Raw genomic sequence first — 27,787 nt, 5'->3', positions numbered from 1 at the left:
AACATCGACTGAGATAAAGAATAAAATGAAATATTAAAATCACGATATATCTCGCTGCATTGCGCGAGTATGCTTCTAGTATATATATATATATATATATATATATATATATATATGAGATTATGTGAAACCAACATGTTTTCGTGAGACTCATGAGACCATTTTTTACACTTAAAACTTCATAGCAAAATGTTGTGAAGATGACCTTCACTGTGTTTTTGATGTGAAGGTTCGACTTTTATTTACCTTCACAAAGTTTTATGTGAAGTTTCAAATATAAAAAAGTGGTTTCAYATGTCTCATAAAACCAGTCTGGTCTCATGGGAACTAGGGGTGCTCAAAAACCCGACCAATTCGATCAACCCAACCCAACGCGAAATAACTCAACCCGATGTCTAATCGAGTGGTAAAATTTTCAAACCATAGGTATTGGGTTGATATTATTTGAACCCAACCCAACCCAATGAACTCGATATCTTTTTATTTTTTGAATTTAATATGATCATTAAATTTCTATTAATATATACATTAGATAGTTACACTATCACGCACGCTCTTCATATATACATATTTTCAATATATTCAATCTATATATAACTCATTCGTATATATGTTCAGTAACTATGAACATATATATATATATATATATATATTGAGAAAACTAATTGAATGCGATATACGTAAGAAGTATGGATAAGTTGTATCAAATTGTTGATGATGAAAAGAAATTATGAGTAGAAAAATAACATATTCAAAGTTAGAAGAATATTTTAATGTATCAAAGTATCAACCCAATCAACCCATACGGGTTGGGTTAGGTTGGATTAAGATTTTTCAAGCTGCAAGCATTGGGTTAGGTTGTTCAAATGTCTTCAACCCGATCAACTCAACCCATGAGCACCCATAATAGGAACCTACCCCCCGCCCTCCCCGGCACGCACGCACGTATATATATTGATTAATAATATAAGGGCAGATTTATTTATAAACCTTAAATTATTTTAGGACCATACATTTATTTTATGAGTATTCATGAGAATACTATTCATTATGAATATTTATCATAACATTCATCATGATACACACAATTTACAAATAAATAATTCCTAAAATATTTAAGGTTTTTAATAAATCTTCCTGTAAAAATAATGTCACTAAAATAGACTTGGGATTATGTGAGATACGATTTTTACACTTAAAACTTCACCGCAAAACACTGTGAAGGATCTTCACAGTATTTTTACTGTGAAGATYCGGCTTTTATTATGAAGTTTCAAGTGTAAAAATCACATCTCACGTGTCTCACGAAAACAACATTATCTCGTAAATCCAATCCTATTAAAATATTTTTTTAAATTAAAATCGATATCAACCAAGACAATCGGTTCCTATTTTTTCCGTATCAAAAATATATTTTAAAATAATCTTGAATATTATTTTATTTAATCATAAAAAAATGATAAGAGTAAATTACATAAATCGTCCTTGTATATTACAAATCCTATAGGTTTAGTCTATACACTTTACTCATTACAATTTTCTCCGTTATATTTGAAAATTTTCTTCGAACATGGTTCCTGTCGCTAACATTCATCAAGAGTCGTTAAGTTATGCCACGTACCTCTCTCATAAGGGTATTATAGTCCTTTTTTATTTTTGTATAAATATTAAAATAGGACACGAACTTGAGCCTTTTATACAAAGGCAGAAACATTTACCAACTTAGCCATTAAAGTTATGTGTTGATATATCAGTTTCAAAAAATATAAGGTAACACCCAACAAATTAATACGATGACGCTCCTCAAAAACGTAATTTCTCCCCCTTACGACGAAACCATGAAATGATAAACCTTACCACCATATCTATCTATGTGCATAGGTGCCATGGGTGGCACGTGCCACTGTATCGTTTCTCCGCCGAAGGGTAAAAAATTTAGGTTTCGTGAACGATGCAACCGTATTAATTTGTTGTGTGCCACCATATGTATTTTGAAACTACAATGAGAACAAGTTTTATTTGGTAGAGTTASTTTGTAAGGCTTTTATTCTATCCTACACCCAAGTCCGAATCATGTTAGTGTCATTTTCTTAGTCAAACGGTGCCACCGTTTGAAAAAAATTATGTATATTTGTTTCTTATAGTCAAACGGTGTGACTGTTTGAAAAAAAATTTCTTTTTTTTTCTTATGGTCAAATGGTGCCATCATTTAAAAAAAAATCTGGGTCCGTCCCTGTATGTGGGTCCGCCCTTGCATACACGGGATGACTTAATGCCTCATATTTAACGGACGTTAGCTACAAACACCATATCCAAAAGCAAAATAGAAACAATAAGTAGTTTTATAATAAATAAAGTGTAGGGGGGTAAATATACAATAATTGAAAAATACAGGGACGATTTATGTAATTTGATATTTGATATGCACCGATGATGAGGGGTGGATCCTTTCTCACAAACCCAAACCTTGACATACGTCTCTCCCCACTTCCATACGATTCCATCGATTCATCTTCTTCTTGCTTCTATGTCTATTCCTTTTATGATTGATTTTGTAACCCTAAAGTGAAGTAGGTCTACTTGCAGAAATCATCAGTGATCAACATAGATGAGGAGGATGGTGAAGACAATTAACAGTAGCCAAACTTCTGTCTTTCTCGTAGTCAATGCTTATCCCAAAAGGTACTCTTCCAAGATCCCCTCTGATTTAGTCCTCTTCTTGGGTCTTGGCTTCATAGATTGGTAGCTTTCCTTTTCCTGCTGCATCTGATTTTTAGTAATTTCAGTATTACATGTCAAATAGCATGGAATTTCTCTTGCTTTTGATGCAGTATGTGGAGATTCATGCGTTAGGAGGTCGCCTAGATATAGTTTTCATCTAGGTTTTATCATCATTCTTATGTTAGATATTTGTTTGCTGATTCATCTTAGTCCATATAAAAACTTGTGTCTTTTGGATAATAAATTCAGAAAAATTTGGGGGTTTTGTGTTCAGCTAGTAATATGAAAGCTGATTCCATCTTTCTTTAGGTTCTAGATTGTTGTTGTATTTGGGGGTTCAGTGGTTGCTTAGTTATAGATTATAGTATGTTGAACCTGATATCGATATGATAGATTTAGATTTTTCTTTTTAGAAATGACCCTTGTGATGAAGAACTCGAACCCACGATCCCAATTGGTAGCCCTTAGAAGTGTGATTTCGTGAGATGGGAGATTCTCTTCTCACAGGCTTTTTAATGTTAAATCACCCTCCTTCAACTCTTTTGTCAATGGATTCAAGCGCCTCTTCTTCTCATGATGATTTAGACCTTGAGATGAGTCACCAGATCAACCCCACCCGTCCGCCCGATATCAATTTACCCCTCTCATCTGACAGAAGCTCCCCACCACAGTCATGGAACCAAGATCAGTGTGAAGTTCTTGATGTTGGAGTTGGACTTGTATCCCAGTTGTATGAAACCGAAAGCTTCCTCAGTGTCCCGAAAATTGGGAGGAAATGTGCAAAAAGAGTAGATAGCATATGGGGTGCCTGGTTTTTCTTTAGTTTCTATTTCAGGCCAGTCTTAAATGAAAAATCTAAGGCAAAGATAGTAAGAGACAGTAATGGGGTTTCTGGGTTTGATAAATCGGATCTCCATCTTGATGTTTTCATGGTTCAACATGATATGGAGAACATGTACATGTGGGTGTTCAAAGAAAGGCCTGAAAATGCACTCGGAAAGATGCAGCTAAGGAGCTACATGAATGGGCATTCACGCCAAGGAGAGCGTCCCTTCCCTTTTAGTGTTGATAAGGGTTTCGTTCGATCTCATAGGATGCAACGCAAGCATTACAGGGGGCTCTCAAATCCGCAGTGCGTCCATGGTATTGAGGTTGTTTCGTTGCCCAACCTCACAATTCTTGACGAAGATGAGCGCAAAAGATGGACAGAACTCACCGGAAGGGATCTGAATTTCATGATCCCACAAGAAGCTAGTGATTTCAGTTCGTGGAGAAATCTTCCCAACACTGAATTCGAACTTGAGAGGCCACCTACACTAAGAAACAACTTGAATTCTCAGTCAAAGAAGTTACTTAATGGATCAGGGTTAAATCTTTCAACTCAACCTTCCAATCACAGCAATGGGGATACAAATGTCATGGATCTTTCTCCAATTGGCAACAAGAAAAGGAAGGACTTATTCCCACATGGAAATGAAGAAGATATCTGTTTAACGGTTAATCATCCTCCGCCTGAAAGATTACCAAATTTGGAAATGAATCCAAATGAGCCATATTGGTTGAATGAGTTCACTGGGGTTGTGAGGAATGCTTGTGGACCAGTGACGGCTGCAAAAACAATATATGAAGATGAACAAGGTTACTTGGTTGTCATAAGCTTGCCATTTGTAGATCTTCAAAAGGTCAAAGTTTCTTGGCGAAACACCCTTACGCACGGGATCATTAAGGTTTCTTGTATAAGCGTATCTCGCAAGCCGTTCATCAAAAGGCGCGACCGCACCTTCAAGCTTACTGATCCATGTTTGGAACACTGCCCTCCTGGAGAATTTGTCAGAGAAATCCCGCTTTCAACTCGCATTCCTGAAGATGCAAATATAGAAGCATATTATGATGGACCTGGATCAGTGCTGGAGATTTTGGTCCCAAAGCTCCGGGAAGGCCCAGAAGAACACGAGGTGCGTGTTTGTCTTCGCCCTCATCTTGTTGGTAACGATCTTATGTTGACTTGAGAAGATGCTTCTTTGGAAGGTAAATTCATGGGGGGTCGTGGTTTGTAGTTTAATGTTGTAGTATGTATTGTATGAAGTCGCATAGCCGGCCATTTATTAGCATCATGGGTTGGTTGCTAGAATAAAACCGATTTCCGTATTATTTAAATACTAGTTAAACGTTTGATATCATATGAATCAATCTGCCTCTAAAACAACAAGTGTTTGCACTTGAATGCTGTATGTTATGTAGTGTTTGATCTCATGGTGCCTTATTAGGGGTTGAGATACTTGGAATTCCGAAGGGCCACATCAAGATTTATGGTGTAATTCTGACTTTCCTTTTTGTGTGAATATGGAAAGTGTTGTCATGCCTTTTTCTTTCTTGGTGGAAGAATATCTCCATATAACTGTGCTTATTGTTGTTTTTCCCCATCTGGGTGGCTGCCTGCCTTTCTTTTTCCTTTCCTTTTATCATGTTTTGAGTTTACTGAAAAAAGTTTATCTGGTCTGTTATAAGTTAGCTTATTGAAAACGCTACTTAAATAAGCTTTAAATGTTTTTTCCTTTCATATAAGGGGTTGTTTGTTTACCTCTTAATAGTTTCATTAAGAGGAAGCCTCCGAATCGTTAAGAGGTKAATCTTGTTTGGCAAAAAAAAAAAGGTTCTAAAACCCTTTGAATGATTGTGTATCCTGGGTCTCCTTCAACCATTCAACGTCCTAATTTTGTTGCCTCTTAATTATTTTGCACCAAACCATTCAATAACTGTCAAACGGTATCTTATACTTATCTGATTAATTTTTTTAATTTGGTTTTTTTGGGTTCATTTTTTAAGATTTATGCATTTTAAATACAAGTCCAACTCCTATCCACTAAGCTGATTTATTGGTTGATGTAATAGTATTGACAAATGTCACAAGCATTGGCAATTTTAAAAGGGATTTTGAGAGGTGGAGGTGTTAGTTGTTGTGGCAACTGTTTAAATTACTTATGAAAGGGTTTTCAGAACTTTTTGGTGGTTGTGGAAGGTGACATGGAAATAGCAATAGCAGGTGGTTATTGTGTCACCCTAGAGGCCTAGACACACATTATTTTGGTCAGCCATGTGTTTCATATGTTGAAATAATTGGACAAGACTAAACATGTAAGATTGACTTAGTGGTTGTTTGGTAAATACTGGATGATTGAGTGTAAAATGATTAAAAGACTGTATAATTTTTGAAAATGGTTGTTTGGGGACTGTTCTGAATCAACAGTCTGAATGACATAAAATTACATTTTTACCCCTAGTCTTGTGTTTAAAGAAAATTAATGTCTGACAAAAGATTTCTATCTGCCACTCTTAATCAATTATAAAAATTATAAAGATACTTCAATTTCTATCTACCACTCTTAATCAATTAGATTAAACACATTGGTGGTTGCATCATACACGTTGTCCGTTTTATTTTTCAGTCTCGTCCATGCATTGTATTTTTCTTTCAAACAATCATAATGGTTTTTCATTCGTTTTTGATCTGCGACGAAGTTATGTTTGTATTTAACCGTCTCCACAACATTCTTCCATGAACGCGGCTTAAGACTAGTGCCTTCCCGTCCATGTATAATGACCTCATGCATATATGCTACAAGAAACGTTCGCACCACACTTTTTTTTCCAGTTTATTCTACACCTTTTTGGTTGTGAACCATCACCAACAATGTCCATACCTTACAAATAACAACATTTAGCAAATCAAAATCAAAATTCTAACAAATGACCACATAGAACAAATCTCTTACAATTCCCTATCAAAAATAGAAGCTATCGATGGGGCTAATGCCTGCTATAATCTATACCATTATCAAATTACTAATAACGAAAATGTCAAAAGTACCTAAAAATCACGTAGATACTGGTCTTAAACGTATACATTTGACTCAAATACCTACCCAATTTAGGCAATGTTGTTGTACTTGCAAGGTAAATCAACATGCATGTTTTCTTTCCTTTTGCTACTGAAATGACTTTGGTATGGGGTTGGAGATGAAGAGCGATTAAGAGATAAATTACCATTCAGAGCTTTTTAAAAAGTCTTGCCAAATAAGATTAGGTCTGACTGATTTAGACCCTTGCATCTTAATGAGATCATTAAGTGGTAGACAAACAGCCCCTTTATTTACTGGGTGCATTTGATATGCTAACAGAACTAGACGGGACTAGACATGCAAGGTTGAAGTACACAGGTTAATCCCGACCTCGCCCTTTTTTCTGCCCCAAAGCCCGTCCTAATCCTGAAAAGTCAGGGGTCTTTTTTTTCTCATTGGAAGCGGGTTTAGAAAGGTCTGGAAGAGCTCGGGTCTCGTGCATTTCTAGTATGGCATACTAAACATGCCCTAATTGCCTGCAATTTATGAGAAAACATGTACTTCCATATATGTACAATGTTATTCATAAATACTACTGTAACATGGTTTCAGATCAGCAATTATCGAAGAAGGAATGAAATAAGCCTCGTTGGCCCTTGTTGCGATTCAATGTTTTATGGTTGAACCGGTAGTCATGAACCCTAAATAGGTCCGGTTCTAAGTGCGTGGTCCAAATCAGCAATCAAATCATTAACATCTTCGATCCCCACAGATATGCGAATAAGATCTTCAGTTAGACCTCTGGCCTCACGAACTTCTGCTGGTATAGATGCATGCGACATGAAGCACGGCATGCTTATTAGTGATTTTACACTCCCTGCCAAATTGGAAAACATCGTCAACCAAAAAGTAGCAATACAGCTTAAATGTTAATCAAGAATTGATTATAAAGTTGTGCATAATTGATAAATATAAGGAATTTGAAAAGGTTGAAAAGAAATAATGTCATGATGAATAATTCAGGAAATAGTTGGCTCCAAGGTTCTCAAAACATTTACGATCCAGTAACCAAAGAGGCATTGAAAACAAGTCACCAGTTCAATATGAGTAGTTTTGGGCTATTCTAATAAAAACATGTACTCCCTCAGTTCCAGATGATTGACCACATGTCTATTTTAGTATGTCCCAAAATAAACGTCCGTTTTCAAAAGTAAGTGTCTACTTTTCACATTCTACTCTTAATTACGACATGGAGAATTTCTCACTCTGCTATTAGGGGTAAAATAGTCATTTAGTTAATTAAAAACTGTAATAATTACATAGAGGTGATTTCATTTACAAACCCAATCATTAGTACAAACCAATCTCAACTGTTCATCTAGTCTAATGAATATCTCGACTGTTTCCTAATATAAAGTGTTGATTCTAATATATGAACTCTGATAATCTTCTATAAATATCCAAATCATAATAAATAAACTCACATCATTTCTATAAATATCTCGATAATTGGTTTGTATGGTTTTTACTGATAGTTGTTGTAAAAGATCTCTCCTCTATATATTTCCTAAAACTGTGTGTCCGTTTTGATTATGGACATTTATTTTGGGACGGAGGGAGTATAACGTATGATGTATGACAAACAAAGATCATTTAGTCGGAGGGAAAAGGTTGAAGAAAAATATGAATGTGAAGAGAAACAAAAATTACCAAAACTAACGGTTATGCCGAAGTAGTTGGTAGTCTCGACTATGTGCTTAGAGAGAGCCAATGACCCTGTTAGAAAACTCAAAACAGATCCCGCTCCCTTTGCCTGCAAAACAAAATGCTCGTTGTTACTTGTCTCTTCGTATTTGAAAAAAGCGTTATAATAATAATTATTATTATACTTGTGTGTTTCAAATACCCCAACAACCCCATTTCCAGCCAAAATACCCCCATTTAGTCACTTAACTCCTGCAGCATAAACTAATTTGGCCTTTATAATGTAAAGTGATGAGTTATCCCTTAATGTGAATTATTATAGTGCATAAAGTGCAAAGTCACTCGCATGATTGTTGATCGGAATGCTATTTTTCTTTCTGGGTGGGGATAAAGGTAAGGTCGATAAAAGAAATACAAAAGCGTAAAGGTTTGGCCGAAAAAAGGGGGGGGGGACCAAACTCTTTTATTGTACTCAAGGCTAAAGGGATCCATGTTGGTGTTTAGGCAATCTCTTATTTTATTGGATTATATGTAAATAAATAAAAGTGGAGGTTCAAATGAGAATATGTGAATGCCTATATCACATGTGATTAAAACCTCTGAGGTTGCCAAGCCAAGCACGATGGGGTTTTTATTATAAAATCATAAGTGATATAGGCGTTCTTGTAAGTTGACCTTGTTCTCATTTGACCCTGACCCTATCTATAAGGAGGTTCAAGTAAAAACCATGGAAATCTTACAAACCAATCTTAATTGTTATCTAGCCTAACGTATATCTGTTTCTATAAATATGTTTGATTGTATCCTAATCTAAAGAAATGATCATAATGAATGAACCCTATCATCTTCCATAAATATCTCCATTGTTTCCTAAGATAAGCGTTGATCATGGTTTATAAGTTTTCCATTGTTTGTATTTGAACTCCTCTCTCTCTCTCTCTCTCTCTTCTCTGTGTGTGTGTGTGTGTGTGTGTGTGTATATATATATAAGGTGAAGCAAAGAGAAACCAAGAGTAAATACCTGAGAGTAGTGTAATGAGCGTCCAGGATGGTTAGGAAGACCAGCATAATTAACCTTCTTTACAAGGGGATGAGAGGACAGAAATTCGGCTATCTTCTGTGCATTATCCTGCCAAGACACTTGTAAGATACACAATAAGATGGGTAAAACAGGCTATTTAGAAAAATATAACGGGTGATGGCTCAGCTACCCATCGTAGACCTTTAAGAAGACAAAATCTCAAACAAACCATATTCAACTGGATCATGCATTATTTGAATTGTAAAAGGTTTTCTCAGGAAGTGTGTAATCCCATAGATGAAGCGTAAAAATACAAAGATGGGACATGACACAATATAAACGAAACCCTATTCTACCTTTTTCTCATAAAGAGACACTATAGGGTTAAAGGGCCTCTAGTGAGCCTAGGCAGTGTGTTGATAAAAAAAATATTAATAATTTAAATATAAAATTATGTGACAAAGACACGAGTGGATATGTATGTATGAAAGCGTACTTGTTGCTTCTCGACACGTAAAGCCATTGTCTTGATGCCCCGTAAACAAATCCAACAATCAAAGGGTGCCAGCCCAGAGCCTTCCGCATTTTGTAGAAAATACAATTCTTTTGCCAGCCTGTTTTAAATCAGCAATGCAAGACAAAAGTTTCCATAAGCAATCGATTCTTTTACGCATTTGGTTGAACAAATGCATCAATATGCCGTTAATAGTTTCTTGGATAAACCAAACAGGATATCATAAAATGCACAGACCTTTCCCCTCTTACGGCAAGCACTCCAGCCATGACATCACTGTGTCCAGCAATGAATTTTGTAGCTGAGTGCATCACAATGTCTGAAAAAAAAGCAGATAAGTTACTATTGAAGATATAAGCTCACAGAAGTTACATAAACAAACATAATTATATAAGCACCTGCTCCGAGTTCCAAGGGTCGAGACAATACAGGAGACATGATACTATTATCCACCAACAAGAGAGCATTGTTAGCATGAGCAATCTCCGCTATTTTCTGAAATGAAAAACCATCATACCCTTTATCTAACGCTAATTCAAATAGGAGGTAAATTCAACATTATATTAGAACTCACAACAATAAAATCGGTTTATAGGATGCTAATAATTTCTAGGTGTCCCAATAGACTGCTTGGACTTAAGTTTATAAAATCAAACAATAAAGTGTCCTATCTAAAGGTGTTGTAATAAGTTTATAAGACGCTTTTAGGCGTCTTAACAAGTGTTTTAGGAGACTTCTAATACAATGCTTCATATTAGCTATTTTATAGGACACTTTTGAGAATTGTCCTATGAACACATCTTTTAATAGGACATTTGTTTTTATAAGACCCTTTTTCAAATAGTTTCCAATAGAATAGCTAATACGACGTTTTTCATAAAAATGTCGTAAAAAACTAGTTACAACGCCTAAAACGTCTTGTAAACTTATTACAACACCATTAGATTGTACACTTTGTCGTTTCATTCTATAAATTAAGTCTTCTAAAAGCAGTCTATTAAACGCTTAGACATTTTTGGCGTCCTATAAACCCAGTTTTGTTGTAGCTACTTACAGAAATATCAGAAATTTGTATTCGGGGATTGGTTGGACTCTCCAACCACACGAGCTTTGTCTGGGGGCCAACTGCAGCAGCAACCTCATCCAAGTCAGTCGTGTCCACTCGCCTTCAAATTTGGTTTTAAGATGTTATAGACTTATGGTTATACAGATAAAGTATTTGTGTTGTTAAGGATATGTACTAACTTAACCACGACTCCTGTCCTAGGAACAACTTGTGATAGTAACCGATCAGAACCGCCATATATGTCCTCTCCGGCAACAATTTCTTCACCTACAAGCACAATGTTCCTATTACCATCAATGGACAATTCATATAAAAAAGTAAAAAAGTGAGCATTGTGTCAACAAGATGCACCAATGTTTATTTGATTTTTACCGTTTCCAACTAGATGACTGACTGTGGCTAAAGCGGCCATGCCACTGGTAAAGCAAAATGCTCGATCTGCTTTATCAAGTTTTGCCAAAAGGCTGAGAATATGAAAGAAGAATAATGTTAAAACAAGATGTTACAGAAACACAATACTACTTAAAAGTTAAAACACATTAGTGGCAATGTCCAAATGAGAGCTTGAACCTTTCCAACATATCGCGTGTGGGATTGCCACTCCTCGTGTAATCATAAGGGCCATTTTCAGTTGCCGAAGGCTGCACAAGCACAATTAAAGTTTATGTAAGTTATTATATGCCTACGACACATGTCACACAAGAATACTGCTAAGAAGTATGTAAACCTATAGGGTCGCACACAAAAAATACATTTGCCTCCATTTGCAGAAACCCAAGATAAATCAAGTTGATTATAGAAATAATTATTCTTGGGAGGATAATTATGAAAATATGTGTTAAAGTGTAATTATGATAATTACAGGGCATTATCTATTAATGTATATAATTACATTAAAGTTTAAAATAATTATATATTTATAAATAAGTACAAATAGTTATTTTCGGGCAACAGTTTATCTGTAATTCAGACCATATAAATAAGGTGATAGGCTAAATCAATTTTTACTGATTGAATCATTTAGATTGAGCTGCCAAATATAGAATACATAATAGAAACCTTTTCTTTTCTGTAATACATATACATCTAGGGTTTTGGGCTAGCACCTGGTGGAGGTCAGAAAACGTGTTCGTGTGTGGACTACAATAGAGGAAACCTACGTTGGTTTCTAAGTGCTCCATCAAAATCATCGTCAGATCTGAAAAGTACAGATTCTGAACGCCCTATGGCGTGTCCAAATTTGTTTTAATTGTTACCGGATCATGCTTGGGTTTTAAAGATTAAGCAAAGTTTTCTTTATTGTAACCTAAATTATTTTTCCCATTGCATTTTAAATGGTTACAAATTGTTTTAAAACCCAACACTTTCAATTATAATCCTCAGGATGCTAGGCAAACAATCTCCACCTTCTGTCAAAACGCATACTTGCAGAAATATCCCTTCCTTTCTATATGACATGAAGGCCAAACATGAATCTTGAATGTTGAATCAAGTAGTTGTTCAAAGTTCAAGTAAATTACTTGACATCTTCTACATCAATTTTCCCGATTTGCGATGAGTTGTATATTGTATGTAATTGTTGAATTATTTATCAAAACTTTTAAGTGAAGTAATATCAACTTGGGAGTTGGAAGGTAGTGTTTTTAACATTCAAATGTCAAATTTTGACCCATATGGGATGAAGTGAGAACCAGAAAGTTCCGAGTGTAATAATAAACAGTAAAATGGCAATGAATTATGAAACATCTGCTATGTCCAGCTCATGCAACGACACAAATCCAACTTCTAATTGTTGAAGAAAAAGGGTATTTAGCTTCCTTCTCAACTTTTTACCCGTTACATAGTTTCATTATAGAACGCTACAAACTTGCAACATATATACACTATACAGAATAATTTATGGACCATCCCTGCAAAGGTGAGTGATTCATTGACCCCATTGATTGTGTTTATAATGGTCTGCTTTTAAACCTCTAAATCAAATAAACATGGGTCAGATGGCTGACAGATGATACAAAAATGATGCTGCAAAAGATGCCAAACAGGGCCTTGACACTCACCTGTTTGAAAGTAGCCGTCTGATATAGGGGGGTGCTCATTGCAGAATAAGGATCGAATTTGTTCTCAAAATTCATCAGTATAGTCGATACACTAGGTTCCTTAACCTTCGTCTCTGCCATCGAATCTGCCATCAAATCAACCATATGACCACCAGAAAACAAGAAAATCTTTAAAATCAGTATTTTAATAATTTTCCCAACGCCTACCATCGAAGCATTCTGTAATTCCATCAACAACAGCTGATGCCTTGACATCCATCTTTTCCTCCCTCAAACAGCTCAACACCAATTTTCCACGCAGCAACACCGAATTATGATTGCTTATAACACCAGCTCTACACCCAAAATTAGCGATCCCCTAAAATGTCATACAGATTTCATACAGTCAAAACATATAAATCCCAAACTGAACCAAAACCCTCCATTTGGAAGTTAAATCATAGAAAATATCAAAATGCCATAATAAAATAAGCAAATATTATTAAATTTCATCAAGGTATTCTAGTAATTTGATCAGAACTTCGTTTCGTTTTCTTATAAAACCTAAGAACTAAGGTATCCGTGTCAAATACACCCTGGTGATGCGGAAAGCTGAATGCAACGACGTATCGTGACCAAATTCATCTGGATACGGGTTTATATTACTAAATTATCAAACCCATTATCCTCTTCGTTTGCTTTCTGTTTCGTTCTATGAAGAAAACCCAAGGAAATGGACTAATATTGAAACATAACACGTAAATTGAAGAAGTAGAAAGTACAGAGAACTTACTCGGGGATTCTTCAGTTCAGATGATGGAGCTTTGAATGGCGGCGATCTGAGAGAAGAAGATGAAGATGAAGCAGAAGTAGCAGCAGCAGCCATGGTTGTATTTGGATTGTTGAGACGAGACGGGTCCACGGTTGTTGAACCGGTGAGTGTATTTAGACACAGCAGACCGTCAATGCATCATGTTGATAAAACGGGTTGACCCGGAAAATCAAGGTTGATCGTGTTATGGGGCCTATMATGGATCTATCATATATTACAAAGCATTTGACATAAATTCTTAAAATTAATTTTTTATGCACTTTGATTATGATAAATAATAAAATAAAATATTAAAATTAAGATATATTTCGTTGCATTGCACGAATACCCTTCTAGTTACAAATAATATAATGACTAAAGTTTAACTTTTGGTCCCCTAATGTTTATCGCTTTTAACGGTTTTCGTCCTTCAACTTTGTTTTAAGATATTTGTTCTTAACGTTTGTCAAATTTTAACAGATTTTGTCCCTCAATCTAATGGTCGTTAACTTTTTCTGTTAAACCTAGTTTAATAACGGGTATTTTAATCATTTTTTATTGTATTAAAAAATATCGTCTTCTTTCTCAAGATGTCAACCCCACTCTGTGAATTTTGTACATAACCACCTCCTAGTCCCCAATTTTTTTCCAACGATATACCTTTGTCCCCTTTTTTCATCCAAGAAGGACCAAAGCACCGACCATCGGTGCTACTTTCCATCCCTGTAAAATGGAGATAATTTTGTAAAGCTTTCATGGTGATTAGGGTTTTCACAAGAACGATTAGGATGAGGTTTGCTACAGGGATGACGAGGATTGAGCGAGAGGCAGAGATCGAGCAAGAGACATAATTGACCAACACCTTTACCGACGATCACGATTGGTGTCGGTCGTTGAAGTTCACCGAATAAGACGACTGTTGGTATTGGGTGTTTTAGTGTTTTTAAAAGAAAATCAAGAAAATTAGAAAATGACTAAAGTACCCCCTCATTAAATTGGATTTAACGGAAAAAGTTAACCGCCGTTAAACTGAGGGACAAATCTGTTGAAAGTTGGAAAACGTTAGAGGGTAGGAACAAACTTGTTAAAACAAAATTGAAAAATGAAATGACAAATACTGACTAAAAGTCAACTTTAGTATGAAAATATCTACGAGTCTTTGGATAAGTTGACTTTTTAATCTAACTTAATTTTCTTCAACTACTTTTAGTACTTCATCTATCTTCAATTACATTCATGTACCTTTATTCAAATCTATCTCCACTTGTAAGTCACATTAACAGATTTTTACATACATTTAAACATTTTCACATGCATCAATTTGTTAAAATTTCGGTAATGAWGATAAAAAAAAAAGTAAGTAAAGATATTTGGATGCAAATGAAGGTGGTTGAATTAAGGTTGTGTTCTCACCTTCTCACCATTGGCTCATATTCTCCCCGGAACCCAACTCTTTGTTCAAGTAACGTTTTGTACCAAATTAACAATTTTCACAAACAGTTTTATCAACTGCAACTATTGAATTTTGTCCGACTTTACTTTTTGTCTTCTTTTAAAGATCCAATCATATGTTACATAGGAGTCGTTTACCTAAACACTTACCCGGTAAGTGTTTATTGGTAAAATTCAACACTATCATTTACTTATTGGGTAAGATTTTAATCCACCAAAATGACATCGTATGTAACAATTTACCCGATTAGTGCTAACCGTGGTAAGAGTCGTCGTCATCATTTACCAGGTAAGACTCTCGGTCATTGCCTTCGCTCTTACCGAGTAAGATTATTGATCCTTGCCATTTTCATCCGGAAAGGTACTATGATTTGATAAACGTTTACCCGAGTAAGTATTTGATAAACAGCCCCATAGTCTTCTTCCTTTGTGTATCATTGCCGATCCTTTTCAAAGGGAATGAGAACTGATTGTGGATTCTTAACAAGTCGAATCCGAAGCGAGAGAGTCGATGGGGACTAAGTTGAAGAAAGAGGTTGAACAATATGTTGATTTAAGGGACACTGTAATCTTGCAACAAATACTGTGTAGCATTTTGAAGCTTCAACAAAACTACACGTAAATAATATCAGTGCTACAGACATTTTAAAAGTTTGTTTGGCTTTTAATTTCAAGAGCTCGATAGACTAGTCAATGAACATACAAACTAGTCAAGACATCCATGATTACCACAAGAAGCTAATCTTAAAGTAAAAAAAAATAACATCACATGAGTGCCAAATTTCCAAGCCATACTAAAAGACAACATGGGCATTTATCAGGCTAGCGCAGGACCAGGGTCCAGGGTCCGAACCAAACACCAATTTGGTGCAGGAAGTGAGGAAGCCTAGAACCTGACCAGGCTAGGCAGCCAGCCAGCCTTTCCAAGTGGTTACAAATGTGGCTAACACATCTGTATGTTTACTGCATCAACTTGTTGAATTCCTACACTTAACTACATTGTTTTTTATCCAGGTTTTTCTAGCTTACAAGAAACCAACCCGAGGCCGAGGGAACCTCATTCATCAATTCCATCATCTACCTGCAATGAACGAGCCGAACTTTTACTTTACAAGTTTATATCATGTAATAACAGGAATATAGAACCATCAACTACCTTCTCAAATAATTAACTGCAAAATTTCCATCCACAGAAACATTCTTGTGTGTTAACTTGATGATAAAACATACATTCCTACTTGTCTAAAATAAGATCAACGAAAACCTTCTACCAATGACTTGTATACCTCAAACGGAAAAAATAATGTTGGAAACTTGGTTGATCACATGATGGTTATTTGATACAATGAGATACAAACATTTCCAGTTTGGGTGTGGGGTGGGGGAGGGTGTGACACCGACAGTGGCATGGTGGTGGTGGCAGCTATGAAAGCAAACAGTAATGGCCTGGTGGGGATGGCGGCGGTGGGGTGGTGAGGATGGGGGTGGTGGTGTTGGTCAAATTGGATGCAAATGTTATTTTTGCCTTTCTAAAACCAAATTATAGAACATGCTACATTTGGCAAGGAATGGAATTCAATTCTTCACTTATGCCAAGGAATGATGAAAGTAGAATCCACTCAATTCAATCCACGATCCAAACATCAAGGAATGTGGTCAAAGGAATTCGTCATTTCAATTCCATCGAATTCCTCTGGATTTCCACAAATCCAAACGGCCCCTAAATGCATGTTTAGATTACCAAGGAGGAATCATGAATGAAATATATGAATTCAAAGAAGTATGAGCAGTGTACGGAAAGTGAACAGGTAGCTCTTTGGCTTTGTCTAAAGATACAATGCTAAGTGGTGTACTCTCAAGTGACTATACTACAATTGCACCTATTCTTTTAAACTAAAGACTAATGAAACAAGAAGATTCATATGTCAATATCAGGTTACTTCAAGCAAAAATATGTAACAGTTATAAAAATGTAGAACCCTTTAAAAAAACAGCCAGGTGAATGACAAAGAAAGCAAAGTGAAAACCTATTTTGTAGACATGAAGAAACAAAAGAGAACAGTAGAGCTCACCTTCTTCTAGACCGTGTAACTCTCATGCTGGGGGCCTCAGAATCAGCCTTCTCAGATGCACTACTGCTTTTCTTGGCTCTATGCTTTTTTGCTCCTATAAGAATATTACCAAGACTTGTCACCAAGATTTAAAATGGAACAAGTGACAGCATGCAATAGAAAATCAACAGAATTTCACAGTACCTTTTGAAAAAACTGGGGGGGATTGGATCTCATCGTCGCATTGTTCTGACTGAATTACTTGACTAGAAGCATTAGAACATTCTTCGGAGTCCACAGTTTTTGAAGCATCTTCATTACTAGGAAAGTCAGACACTTCATTCATCGAGGGATCCGTGACCTCACCATCTGTAACATATTATACTTTTAGCATATTTATCTGCTATATTTATATCAATCTTAAATAATCCACTGCACGCAGCAGGTTTAAATGTAACTTGTATCTGGTTTTTTGCACCCAACAGTCAAAGCTCCCACTAGGCTAATCTATTTAGATGATTGCATTTCAAAAACCAACAAAGCCATACCATGAGATTACAGGAAAAAGAGAAAAAGCTAATGATCTGGCAGTATTTATTCTTTATGCTTCAATAGATTTCATCACATAAGCTAATTTGCAGAGTAGCCTGTTGGTTAGCAGCTTAATGAGCTTAAGGGACTCGCAGCTTATTTGGTCAGCTATACATGACTGTTTGGTAGTGGCTTAATGATATAGAAAGTGGCTTATTCAGTAAGCTTCTAGGGGAGCTTTATGCAGAATGCCAAGTTTTTGCCAAACCTGCCCTTACCAATTAAAAACATGTTCCTTCCATCTATGGAAAAGCTCTCCCTAATTAAAACCTTCCCAATCCATACAGACAGATTAATCCACATAGATAACTTCATCCATACAGGACTTGATGGAAACCAACCAAACATCCCCTAATTGTACATGGGTGAAAGCTAGCTATATGTCACGGGCAGCATGTTTCCCATGATTTTAAGCGACATTCCTACATTAGCACCACAAACACATAATGTGCCGCCTACTGGATTACCCACAAAGTATGATCAATGAAATGCTGCTTGAATGGACTAGAATTCTCTAGGAAATGCTAAAATTCTATACACTTTGTATCACGTAGATTCCTCCATAACACTCTAAAATGCTAATCAAACTTGTACAGAGTTGGAATTTTGTAAGATAAAGCTAGAAGCCTACACAACTCTCATTCCAAGGAGGTGAAGACCCCTATAGATATATGGAGTCTCCCTCATTTCTAATCCATCCAAAAATTCTCAAGCAATGAACATGACCTTCTTTACAAACTCTTTATTCCCTAATCTAGTCCCTTCTCAAGTTTTTTCAGACTGACTTAGTACTTGAAGTACCAATGTCACATGGGAGGTTAAGGCACAAATAATAAATAACTCCATGACATATAGCCAACCACATCAGCAAACGATTATAATTTTTTTAATTAAACCTTAGTTTCATTGGTACAAACCTTCAGCAGCTTCAGACTCTGCACTTTCCTCTTCAATATTCGTATCCACACTAAAGTTTTTTAAGGCGTCAGCTTTCTGTTGATGAACAGCTGCATTTCTTGCTGTATCCTCTTGTTCCTTTTTATCAATGTGAAACTTGCTGATTTTCCCCTCAAACTCTTCAATGCAGGACTTGAGTTCTGGTTTAGCAAACTTCTTCCCCTAGAGAGAGTTAAAAGTACAAGATGTAGATCATGCTTATAGAAAATTTTGAACATAAATTGTGAAAATGCATAGGCGATAGAAGGTACCTTGTTTATTATGCTTCTAAAATGATCCATCACAGCTTCATTGGATAAAACATGCTCATAAACTTTAAATAATTCTATCAACTTCTTAATACCCTTGTCAGTAAACGATAGCTGTGAGAGACAATATGATATGTTTTCCCATTGCCTAGCATCTGCATCAAAATGTCAGTGATGGAAACAAACACAACTTATCAACATTGAAGCAGAAATAAGAAAAGAGGTTCAATAATATTGTGGAATATAGCAAATTACAGCAGGAGAGAACATAAGAAAACAGGTTCTTGAGAGATGAACAAAAATCTCGCAAGAATAGAAAAGGGAAATTCTTAGTTGCTATCGATCCAAAAATCGAAAACAAAAATGATTTGGACGGATATTTGGTAGTCTGCTTTGTCCAGACAGATTGTCACCATAGGGGGGAGACCCATTTAAATACCTATGGATTTCAAGTCTTTCTATTGCGTTGAGTAGCTTCAAGTGGCAGACATATTCATAGAAGCTTTAGGTAATAAATAAGAAAGAATATGAATATTGTGCCGACATCCTAGCAGAAAGGCATACATAAAAACAAAAATCTGCTTTATTGTGAAACTAGTTGTATCCCTACAATACGGCGGGAGCATGAATTTTAATGATTTTGAAGTTCCACTGGTTTTATAAGATAAGATTTAACGATGATATAGGTTACATTTGGTCTTTACATATTAATACAATTTGAATAAAAAAGAGTTATGGTTCCAATTACAAACTATCGATGAAAAAAATTGTATAACAGTTTAAAATCCAACATATTTAAACGACGTCACAAATGTATTCGATTTACACCAAGAGCAAAGAACCAAGAAACTTGAGTTTTAAGATAAACACTCAAAACCAATAAAGAAAACTACAAATTTGATAGATCATAAGCCATGAAAAGACCAAAAAAGATGGGTGAATGAAATTTCAACTGTTTACCCTCTTTCTTGTCCAGAAACTCAGATTAAGGTTGAATTAATACATGTATATATATATATATATATATATATATATATATTTCAAAAAAACCCAAGAACATATTAATTCAGAATATATTATACAGTGCAATTTGGACAGCCTAACCTCAAAATATATAGTATATATATAAATAAATAGCTATGAAAGTATAGATCATAAATATTAAAAATATTTTTTTAAAGTGTATATAATATATAATAATATAATTAAGTCAAAAACTATTCAATATTGGACTCATTTCGAAGATATTAACGACGATTATAATGGTGTACCTTGTTAAAATAAAAATATACTTTTTAAACATATTTTAATTCATATACGATTATGTATGTTAATTTGATAAAGTTTAAAATGAAACATTTAAAAGTAAAGGACATAAAGTAAATTAATTAACTAATTATAGGAGTATAAAGTGTAAATTTAAAATTATAATTAAAAAAATTGGTTGTGAGAGGGTGAGTGTATGTGAGGAGAGGAGTGGGTGAAAAAGTGAAAAAGTATAAAAGGTATCTTGGTCATTTAGTATTTTAAGACTTTAAGATTTTTGTTAAATTTGCTTAATAAAATAGTATAGATATAGATATAGATATAGATTAGATCAGAGCTGGTTTAAAAGTCTAGATATCAGTCATGGACTTTAGCCCAGCCTCAAGTCACAGAAGAAAAAATTTGAGTTTGCACTTTAAAGCTTGCCCAAGAACAGGTTGTATAAAAACAAAGAAACAGACCAAAAAACTTCAAATAAAAGAAAATTTCATAAAAAACAAATGCAATTGAATCTTAAAATATATGTTTGCACAATTCACTTGTGCTAACAATACAAGACAAGAGTTGTCATAGCAAATGTCAAATATAAGACTGAAAGGCCATACTAAAACGCTGTTGGAGATTTTACCTGTGACACCACTAAATCTATAGCATAGCTTTTCAACAAGAGCTTCCATTTGCTTGTCCTGAAAAATTATAACATAACATGTCAATGTTTGACCTTATACCTCATCGATACCACAAAAATAGAGTTATTTCTACCTTCTTGATTGACCCAATCAAAAATTGCATAATATTGAAGAAGGATTCTTTTTTCAGATCCTGGTTTGCTAACTTGCCAAGGATATCCGGCAGTAAATTATATATAGGATTATTCCCTGGAAAAACAAGATGAGTAATTAATGAGCTAATATGCCATTCCAGTGATTACCATACAGAAGGATCATTCAGTATTGAAGTGTGGTGCAGTTAGCATCCACATTTACCTTTCTTGGACAGCTCATTGAAGAAAAGTTTTGCAAGATTAGAAATCCTTTCGTTTTCATCTTCCAGTCGCATTGCCATCTCATTTATATGGCCTTTAACCTAACAAATAAGAGACCATATTCAGAACCAACCGATACTTCCAAGTATATAATTACAGCTGAAGTAACTAGACAGCATCTCCAACCTTCATCATGTCATTGAGGATGAGATGAGAGAGAACTAATACAGCATTCTTCCTGACAGAAACTGAAGGATCATGCAGTCTCGAGTACATATTCTCTGTCCATGGTTCTAAAAGATTGGGAAAGCGAACTGCCAGATCTCCAAGAGCAATTGTACAATTGGAACGAACAGTTTCCGATGGTGCACTCTCAACAACGGTGAATAGAAGTTGGAGATTTGCTTCGCTGGTAAGTAGATTACATATGAAGTGTTAACAGAAAGCAAAGAAGAGGGAGAAGGGAGAATAGAAAAAGGTAAACAAGAGAGTAAGAGAGAGGTCCTACCAGAAGTTACCATCAATAATCATCAATCGGCATAAAGCAAGCATCCCAGATGCCTGCAATTCAGGATACTAAAGTAGAAATGGAAACCATGTCAGCAATGATATAAATCATGTAAAGATAGCAACTAAAGAAAGTGGAAGGCAATTAGGCTTTTACTATTGCACAATAGATTGAAGGTGGCCATAGGACCATTTGCATGAATTGCTTCAAGGAGCAAGCATTTTATTTCTGCCTCTGTAATGGTTTAGTACAAAGGACTGGATATCAAAATCATGCAACACTGCAAACTTTGCAAGGCCGTTCAAATCATCAAAAGAATTATTTGGTTTTCACACTGATAAATCACTGTTAATCTTCTAGCTGTAAGCTTTGCGTGATTAAGTACAATGGTCACTTTACAGTGATCTAAACATCAGACCCAAGAGAGGCTAAAAAAGCAAAACTGTCAATCCTAGGTTGATTTCATGTTTTCATTTGCTTTTAGCTGGTAGAAATGGTAAACCTTGCCGTTGCAAACAAAGCTCTAACTTTAAGATAGTACATTATTAAAGATATCTTCATGCAAGGATATTTTATTAACTTTCCATGTGCCTTATTAAAATCTCGTAACTGCTATAACATAAAAAAAAAAAAAAAAAAAAAGAGAGAACAGAATCACCTTCTGCATCAAACTGAAGTTTCTACACAGTTTTGACAGAAATGGTGCACAGTGTCCAATCAAGTTCTTTTCTGAAGCACCAGAAACAATTTCTTTCTCTGCCCTTTCAGAAAGTATGTCAAGCACTGCATCCTCAGAGGCAGCAACACCTAATTCCGCATTTATATCATCCTCCTACAAGACATCAAAGAAGAAAAGGGTGAAAAACAAGAAATCAAACAGATAAAAAATATGTCTTATCAATAGTATTTCCAGTCGTATTACATCTCACCTTCTGTTCAGTAAGAGGTTTACTACTATTATCCTCAACATGGTGGCCTTCAGCAACCAACTTTTCTTTCTTTGCTTTCTCTTTTTGGATCTTCCTAACACAGGATTCAATGTATACCAGTTGGTTGATGGCAACATGGCTTATAACATATAGAAATCTACTTAGTTTTGTAACTTGAACTGCAGTAAGGACACTTGAGCTGCCACCATCAGTGTCATCTTGCAACTCATCAACTCCAAAAACAGAATTGTGAGATCTTATCACCAAATCAGCTGCTAGAGTTTCTGGAGAAGGATGGATAGCATATATTGTACTAATTGCTCTATCAGCAGCAGCATACCATATATGCTCTGGAAGCCAAGATCCTGTAATCAAACTGTCTAAAACACCAAATACCCTGCTGCCATGATTAGTTAAGAGATTTTTCTGGTCATCGGCAGATAACCTCTGAAGTGCAATACAAGCTGTTCTGGCAAGCAAAGGTTCTATCTTTGCCCACCGTCCAAAACCAATATCTATGATGTCCTGTAGATGAGAACTAAGAACATCAGCTGATGATTTTGCAGCCATGCACAACACAGATAGAGCACCACGACTGCTTTCTGCACTAGTTCCACTAACATTGAAACAGAAGTAATCCCACAATGCTGAGACCTGCCACCATAAAAGAAATTGTTTCAATTAAAAGTGATAGAAAGCATATCAACAGTTCTAAACAAAAATTATTAAGAAAAAAGAATAGTCAATACTACATGCTCATGGCATCTATTTTCAAGGTGGTGTCGCCATTAGTATCTGAAAGGTTGAATGGAACTCCATAAAGTTTATATGAATGATGATACCAGTTTGGTGACTTAGGGCCATACCGTACTAGCAGAGATATCCCCTTTAGACATCAATGCACCAACAATGAACTCCAATGCTGCAAGGTCCCCAATATTTGAATCAGTGGCAAGAGTTATGAGATTTTTAGCAGTTTCATTTGGGCTCTTCGTTATGTAAATTGTAACAAATGCATTCTCCACGGCTTCATAAATAGATTTGTCTTGAGAAAATACCTTCACGCATAAATGAAAGGCATTGCAAAAATGAAAAGTTAGCATAAGAAACAAATATAAATATAAATAAAGCAAAGAATTGCTAATTAAGGACTCCAAAAAGAAAGCATGAAATTATAAAGCATTATTGCATCACCAGTGGCAACATCTTTCTAAGGCAAGCCTCTGATCCATCAATCTGAAACTGCTTGCACCTCATTAGCAATAAGATTGTGTTTTCAACATCAGTTGCTGATGATGAAGCCATTAATTGAACAAGGGTTGGCATGGTGGCAGATATACATTTAGAAAATCTCAAGCCTGCCTCAAGTGATGCAATCAAGGTCCTGGTTTGCTCCAAATTCCCAACATCTGGTACCGAACTATCCATTTGAGTACTTTGATCATTGTCCTGAGGAATGCAGCTATCAGTCAAACTATCCTGCTGCTCCTTTGGAACTCCAGCCTTGTCATCAACTATTTCACCATCTTCATTTCCAGCATCACCATCCAATGATGATGCATCCAGAACACTTTCTGATGAACCATTTGGTTCTAGTTCATTCAACTTTTTCGTGTACTGCTTTAAGGTCGCCTCAAATGAAGCTATCCGTAGTTGTGGCCCAAATGGATTATGTTGCAACATCATAATGAGTAAATTCAGCGCGGATTTTCTAACTATAGCACTCTTATCCTCCAACCTCCCAGCAGCCACTACAGCAACTTCATTCCATAAACCAATTGATACAGAATGCTCTTCGCACAGTTCAACCCATACTTGTAGTACTCGACTTCTAGTATATGCTGAAACATCCCTAGCACGTTCTAGCAAGATTTCCAACATTGCCTGCTTGGTTCGAAGACGTATAGACTTTGAACTTACTTCACCCTCAATGTCATTGAAGGCCTTCACCACCAGCTTCCCCAACACTCCAACAAGAGCATTCCTTATCTTGTATGACTCTCCACCAAAGTGTGGAACCAATAAACCAATGTTAGTTGAAATTAACTTTGGCAAACGATCAGCAAGCTCTACAAGAAACCGCCCTATGTTTTCAGCTCCAACAGTGTCTTTCACATAGTCTTTTGGGTTAGTTCTCCCTATTTCTCTAATAAGAGAGATGCACAAACTTCCATCAGAATACTTTTTCTCTGCCCAAGCAACAGCATCAGCCAAGTGTATAACAACGAAATCATGTTTATGAAGTAAGTGCAGGATCGAAGCACAAGTTTGTGCCAAATAATGATACTTGGTTGCACAAGTTCCAATGACACGACATAAAGCTGCCTTTGCATCAGAATCTTTCAACAGCACTGCATTCTCGAACATAGAAAGCGCATTTCTACAACCAATCAAATTATGCATTTGTAATCGACATAAAGCTCCAAACTCATAGATACATATATTTAAGCTTATCAAATATACTATGATAATGATACCAAACATACCTCACAATGAAAGACAAATAATTTTCGTCTGGGTCTGAAGAGCCGAAGAGCAATGAGAGGTTGATCTCCAGGGAATTTGCGATCAGGTTTAGTATACGTCCCCTTTGGGCCTCCCAATTCCATGAATTAGCAGGATGTTTCTTCCTGCTACTTGGCAGTGCCTAGAAGGGAAGGCTGTTAATACTATTGACCCAACATCCTTAACAAATGCACATAATGTTAATCTAGACCCATCTACTCGTGATTTATCCCTATCAAAGTTTATCATTCACCAATACAGATACCATGCTTGACATTTCCCTACATATGCAGAGTGTTCCTGTTTGTACATGCTAATTTTCATATAGAAGTGAACATTGGACATCACTAGGGTTCTGGGTTTAGTAAGCCCTAAATAACATCAATCTTAGCATTATGAGGGGTTGTTTGTTTACCTTTAATAGTTCCATTAAGAGGCAACCTCTGAATCGTTAAGAGGTGAATCTTGTTTGGCAAAAAAAAAGTTTGTCTCTTAATGGTTCTAAAACCCTCTAAATGATTTTGTATCTTGGGCCTCCCTCAACCATTCAACAACCTAATTTCATTGTAAACAATTACCAAACACTTATATTTCATTTTGCATTATATCATAAGAGCCTCTTAATCCCTCCAGAAACAGTGTTCTTGTTTGACTGACATGGTCAAAAAGATCATTTTTCTGAATCCTGACTGAAATTTGACACTATTCCATCTAATTGCTGAAAGTAACAGTTACCTAAATAAAACATATGAATATGCCACCAACCACAACTCGATATCTTCAAACCATGAATCCCAGTTTCTTGATTAAAAAAGCAAACACAAATCTGAGCATCTAGAAATAATGGCCACCACTAGAGCTAAAATAAAACTTAATTGCATATTTCCTATGTACAAGCACATGATAAAATCCTAATGTTGAGCAGTAACCAGAGTAAACAACATAGTCAGCTATTAGCAAGAGAGAACGAGAGAGGTACTTTAGTAGTGTTGGTGGAAGCAGTGTTCGAGTCCTGGGAGAGGACGACATGGATAAGGAAGAATGTATAAATCTTAAACGCATTTCTATGAGAATTAATTCGATCCAATGTTGTGGGAAGACCACCGTCATTACATTCACTCCCATCACTAGTCGGTGATGCAGGAACCCTAAAAAGAGAATCGATGTTCGGAAGCAGAACACTGAAGTTCGACCGAAGACTCTCGACTAGGTTCACTTTACAACCAGGAGTTAGGTCTCCAAAACACTTAATCAATGAGTAAATCCGATCGAAAACATCTTGTTCTTCAACACAAAACAGCTCTTTGTCGGACAAATCAAATGACACGCCTGAAATTTGAAATTTGGTAGTGTTTAAGTCCAATTCATGGAAATAGAAGGGAAATTGAAGGCGTAAAGTGGGTAAAAAGAAGACGGTACCTTTGACGAATTCTTCAAGATCTGAAGCTCGGAGAGAAGAAACGGAAGTGGGGTTTTGGACGGATAGATGAGTGGCATCTTCACCTGAATCTTCTTCAAGGACGATTAGGTTTTGGGGAAAGACGAACGTCGGAGACATGGGGGGACAGAGTCCGGCAAGAGAGAAACGAGATATTTCTGTGTGCTTGATTTGAAACGCTGTGGAGAGCGGGAAATGGAAGAAGGAAGACGGAGAAAGGAGAATTGGAGAAACGTAAATTTACGAATATGACCCTCAAGATTCTTTTTTTGAATATTTTATCCGTTTTTGGAGCGTGTCTGTCGGGATTTATAAAATGCAAAAATGAAGATTTTTATGGCCTTCTGTTATTACGATGACCAGATTCCATTTCAACTTTGGTTTGCTCAGTAATACGGGTGCGTTTGATGCACAGACAAGACATGACAGCTTTTCAACGTTTGGTAAGACATAACTGATTAAAATGACCAATTTATCTCTAACGTTATTTTGCTTCTGTACTAAGTTAAAACATATGCAAAACAGTTTCCCAATAACTTATTATTGTCCTTAGCAAGATTGGAGGGATTTTGCTTGAAGAGTGAACAAACAGATGGGTATTGTTGAAGAACTCATGGGTATTCAAGACAGTCCATGAATCCAACAAGACCGTAGATCAACCAAGCAAAATAGAAATCATACAAACAAAACAGTAGCAAAGAATATGGTTAATGAAATGCAAACAGTAGCAAAATCGAACACTTTTAAACCCATTGCACTTGTTGTCGAGTTATGCAAACAGTACCAAAATCGAGTAGATAAACCCATTGCCCTTGCTGTTTCAGATATAGTTATGCAAATCGAAGTAGAAAACAGCAAAATCGATTAGAAAAATCGAGTAGAAAACAGCATAATCGAAAGTTCAGAGGGCACTTTTTGCACTTGTTGTCGAGTTATGCAAAATCGAAAAACAGCAGGGTTCTTCTAAACGATCGATGAAGAAGAGGAGAGATCGATTACCTGAGAGTATGGAGAAAGGAGAAAGGTCGAACGATTGGTGCTATCGATTTGTGAAGGGGAACGACTATGTCCAGGCCGCCGATTGATGAAGGAGACGGTGGAAGATGGAGGCGACGTTGTGAAAATGGAGGGTAGATAGGTCA

The 27,787-nt window shown here is 36.0% G+C and overlaps 3 protein-coding genes across 4 annotated transcripts; 1 reads left to right on the top strand and 2 right to left on the bottom strand.

Moving 5' to 3' along the window:
• Nucleotides 1-2,481: 2,481 nt before the first annotated feature.
• On the top strand, nucleotides 2,482-5,095 carry LOC112507583. The gene has a single exon (XM_025112229.1). The coding sequence runs from the start codon at nucleotides 3,207-3,209 to the stop codon at nucleotides 4,728-4,730; it is 1,524 nt and encodes a 507-aa protein (XP_024967997.1). The 5' UTR covers nucleotides 2,482-3,206; the 3' UTR covers nucleotides 4,731-5,095.
• Nucleotides 5,096-7,102: 2,007 nt separating this feature from the next.
• LOC112506912 (cystathionine beta-lyase, chloroplastic) lies at nucleotides 7,103-13,866 on the bottom strand. Of its 2 annotated transcripts, none has more exons than XM_025111241.1 (13): nucleotides 13,698-13,866; nucleotides 13,133-13,283; nucleotides 12,926-13,050; nucleotides 11,436-11,506; nucleotides 11,238-11,329; nucleotides 11,045-11,132; nucleotides 10,854-10,965; nucleotides 10,198-10,294; nucleotides 10,037-10,118; nucleotides 9,782-9,899; nucleotides 9,286-9,393; nucleotides 8,271-8,373; nucleotides 7,103-7,437 (listed from the first exon to the last, which is right to left on the bottom strand). In XM_025111241.1, the coding sequence occupies exons 1-13, from the start codon at nucleotides 13,788-13,790 to the stop codon at nucleotides 7,262-7,264; spliced, it is 1,416 nt and encodes a 471-aa protein (XP_024967009.1). In that variant the 5' UTR covers nucleotides 13,791-13,866; the 3' UTR covers nucleotides 7,103-7,261. The 2 variants fall into 2 exon arrangements, with proteins under 2 accessions (XP_024967009.1, XP_024967011.1); XM_025111243.1 differs by having other exon boundaries at nucleotides 13,133-13,260; nucleotides 13,698-13,716.
• Nucleotides 13,867-15,837: 1,971 nt separating this feature from the next.
• Nucleotides 15,838-26,765, bottom strand: LOC112507587 (condensin complex subunit 1). Its single transcript, XM_025112234.1, has 17 exons — nucleotides 26,627-26,765; nucleotides 26,176-26,536; nucleotides 25,189-25,338; nucleotides 23,897-25,082; nucleotides 23,569-23,760; nucleotides 22,703-23,356; nucleotides 22,432-22,602; nucleotides 21,774-21,841; nucleotides 21,452-21,674; nucleotides 21,267-21,366; nucleotides 21,043-21,158; nucleotides 20,909-20,966; nucleotides 19,018-19,169; nucleotides 18,727-18,928; nucleotides 17,423-17,587; nucleotides 17,240-17,333; nucleotides 15,838-16,248 (listed from the first exon to the last, which is right to left on the bottom strand). Exons 1-17 carry the CDS (start codon nucleotides 26,763-26,765, stop codon nucleotides 16,245-16,247), a joined length of 4,035 nt encoding a protein of 1,344 aa, XP_024968002.1. The 3' UTR covers nucleotides 15,838-16,244.
• Nucleotides 26,766-27,787: the final 1,022 nt, after the last annotated feature.

Source organism: Cynara cardunculus, assembly GCF_001531365.2.
Source record: "Cynara cardunculus var. scolymus isolate 2C chromosome LG 2, CcrdV1, whole genome shotgun sequence".
Lineage (NCBI taxonomy): Eukaryota > Viridiplantae > Streptophyta > Magnoliopsida > Asterales > Asteraceae > Cynara > Cynara cardunculus.
The sequence above is the reverse complement of the archived record's forward strand: the minus strand, read 5'-3'. Positions and strand labels throughout refer to the sequence as shown.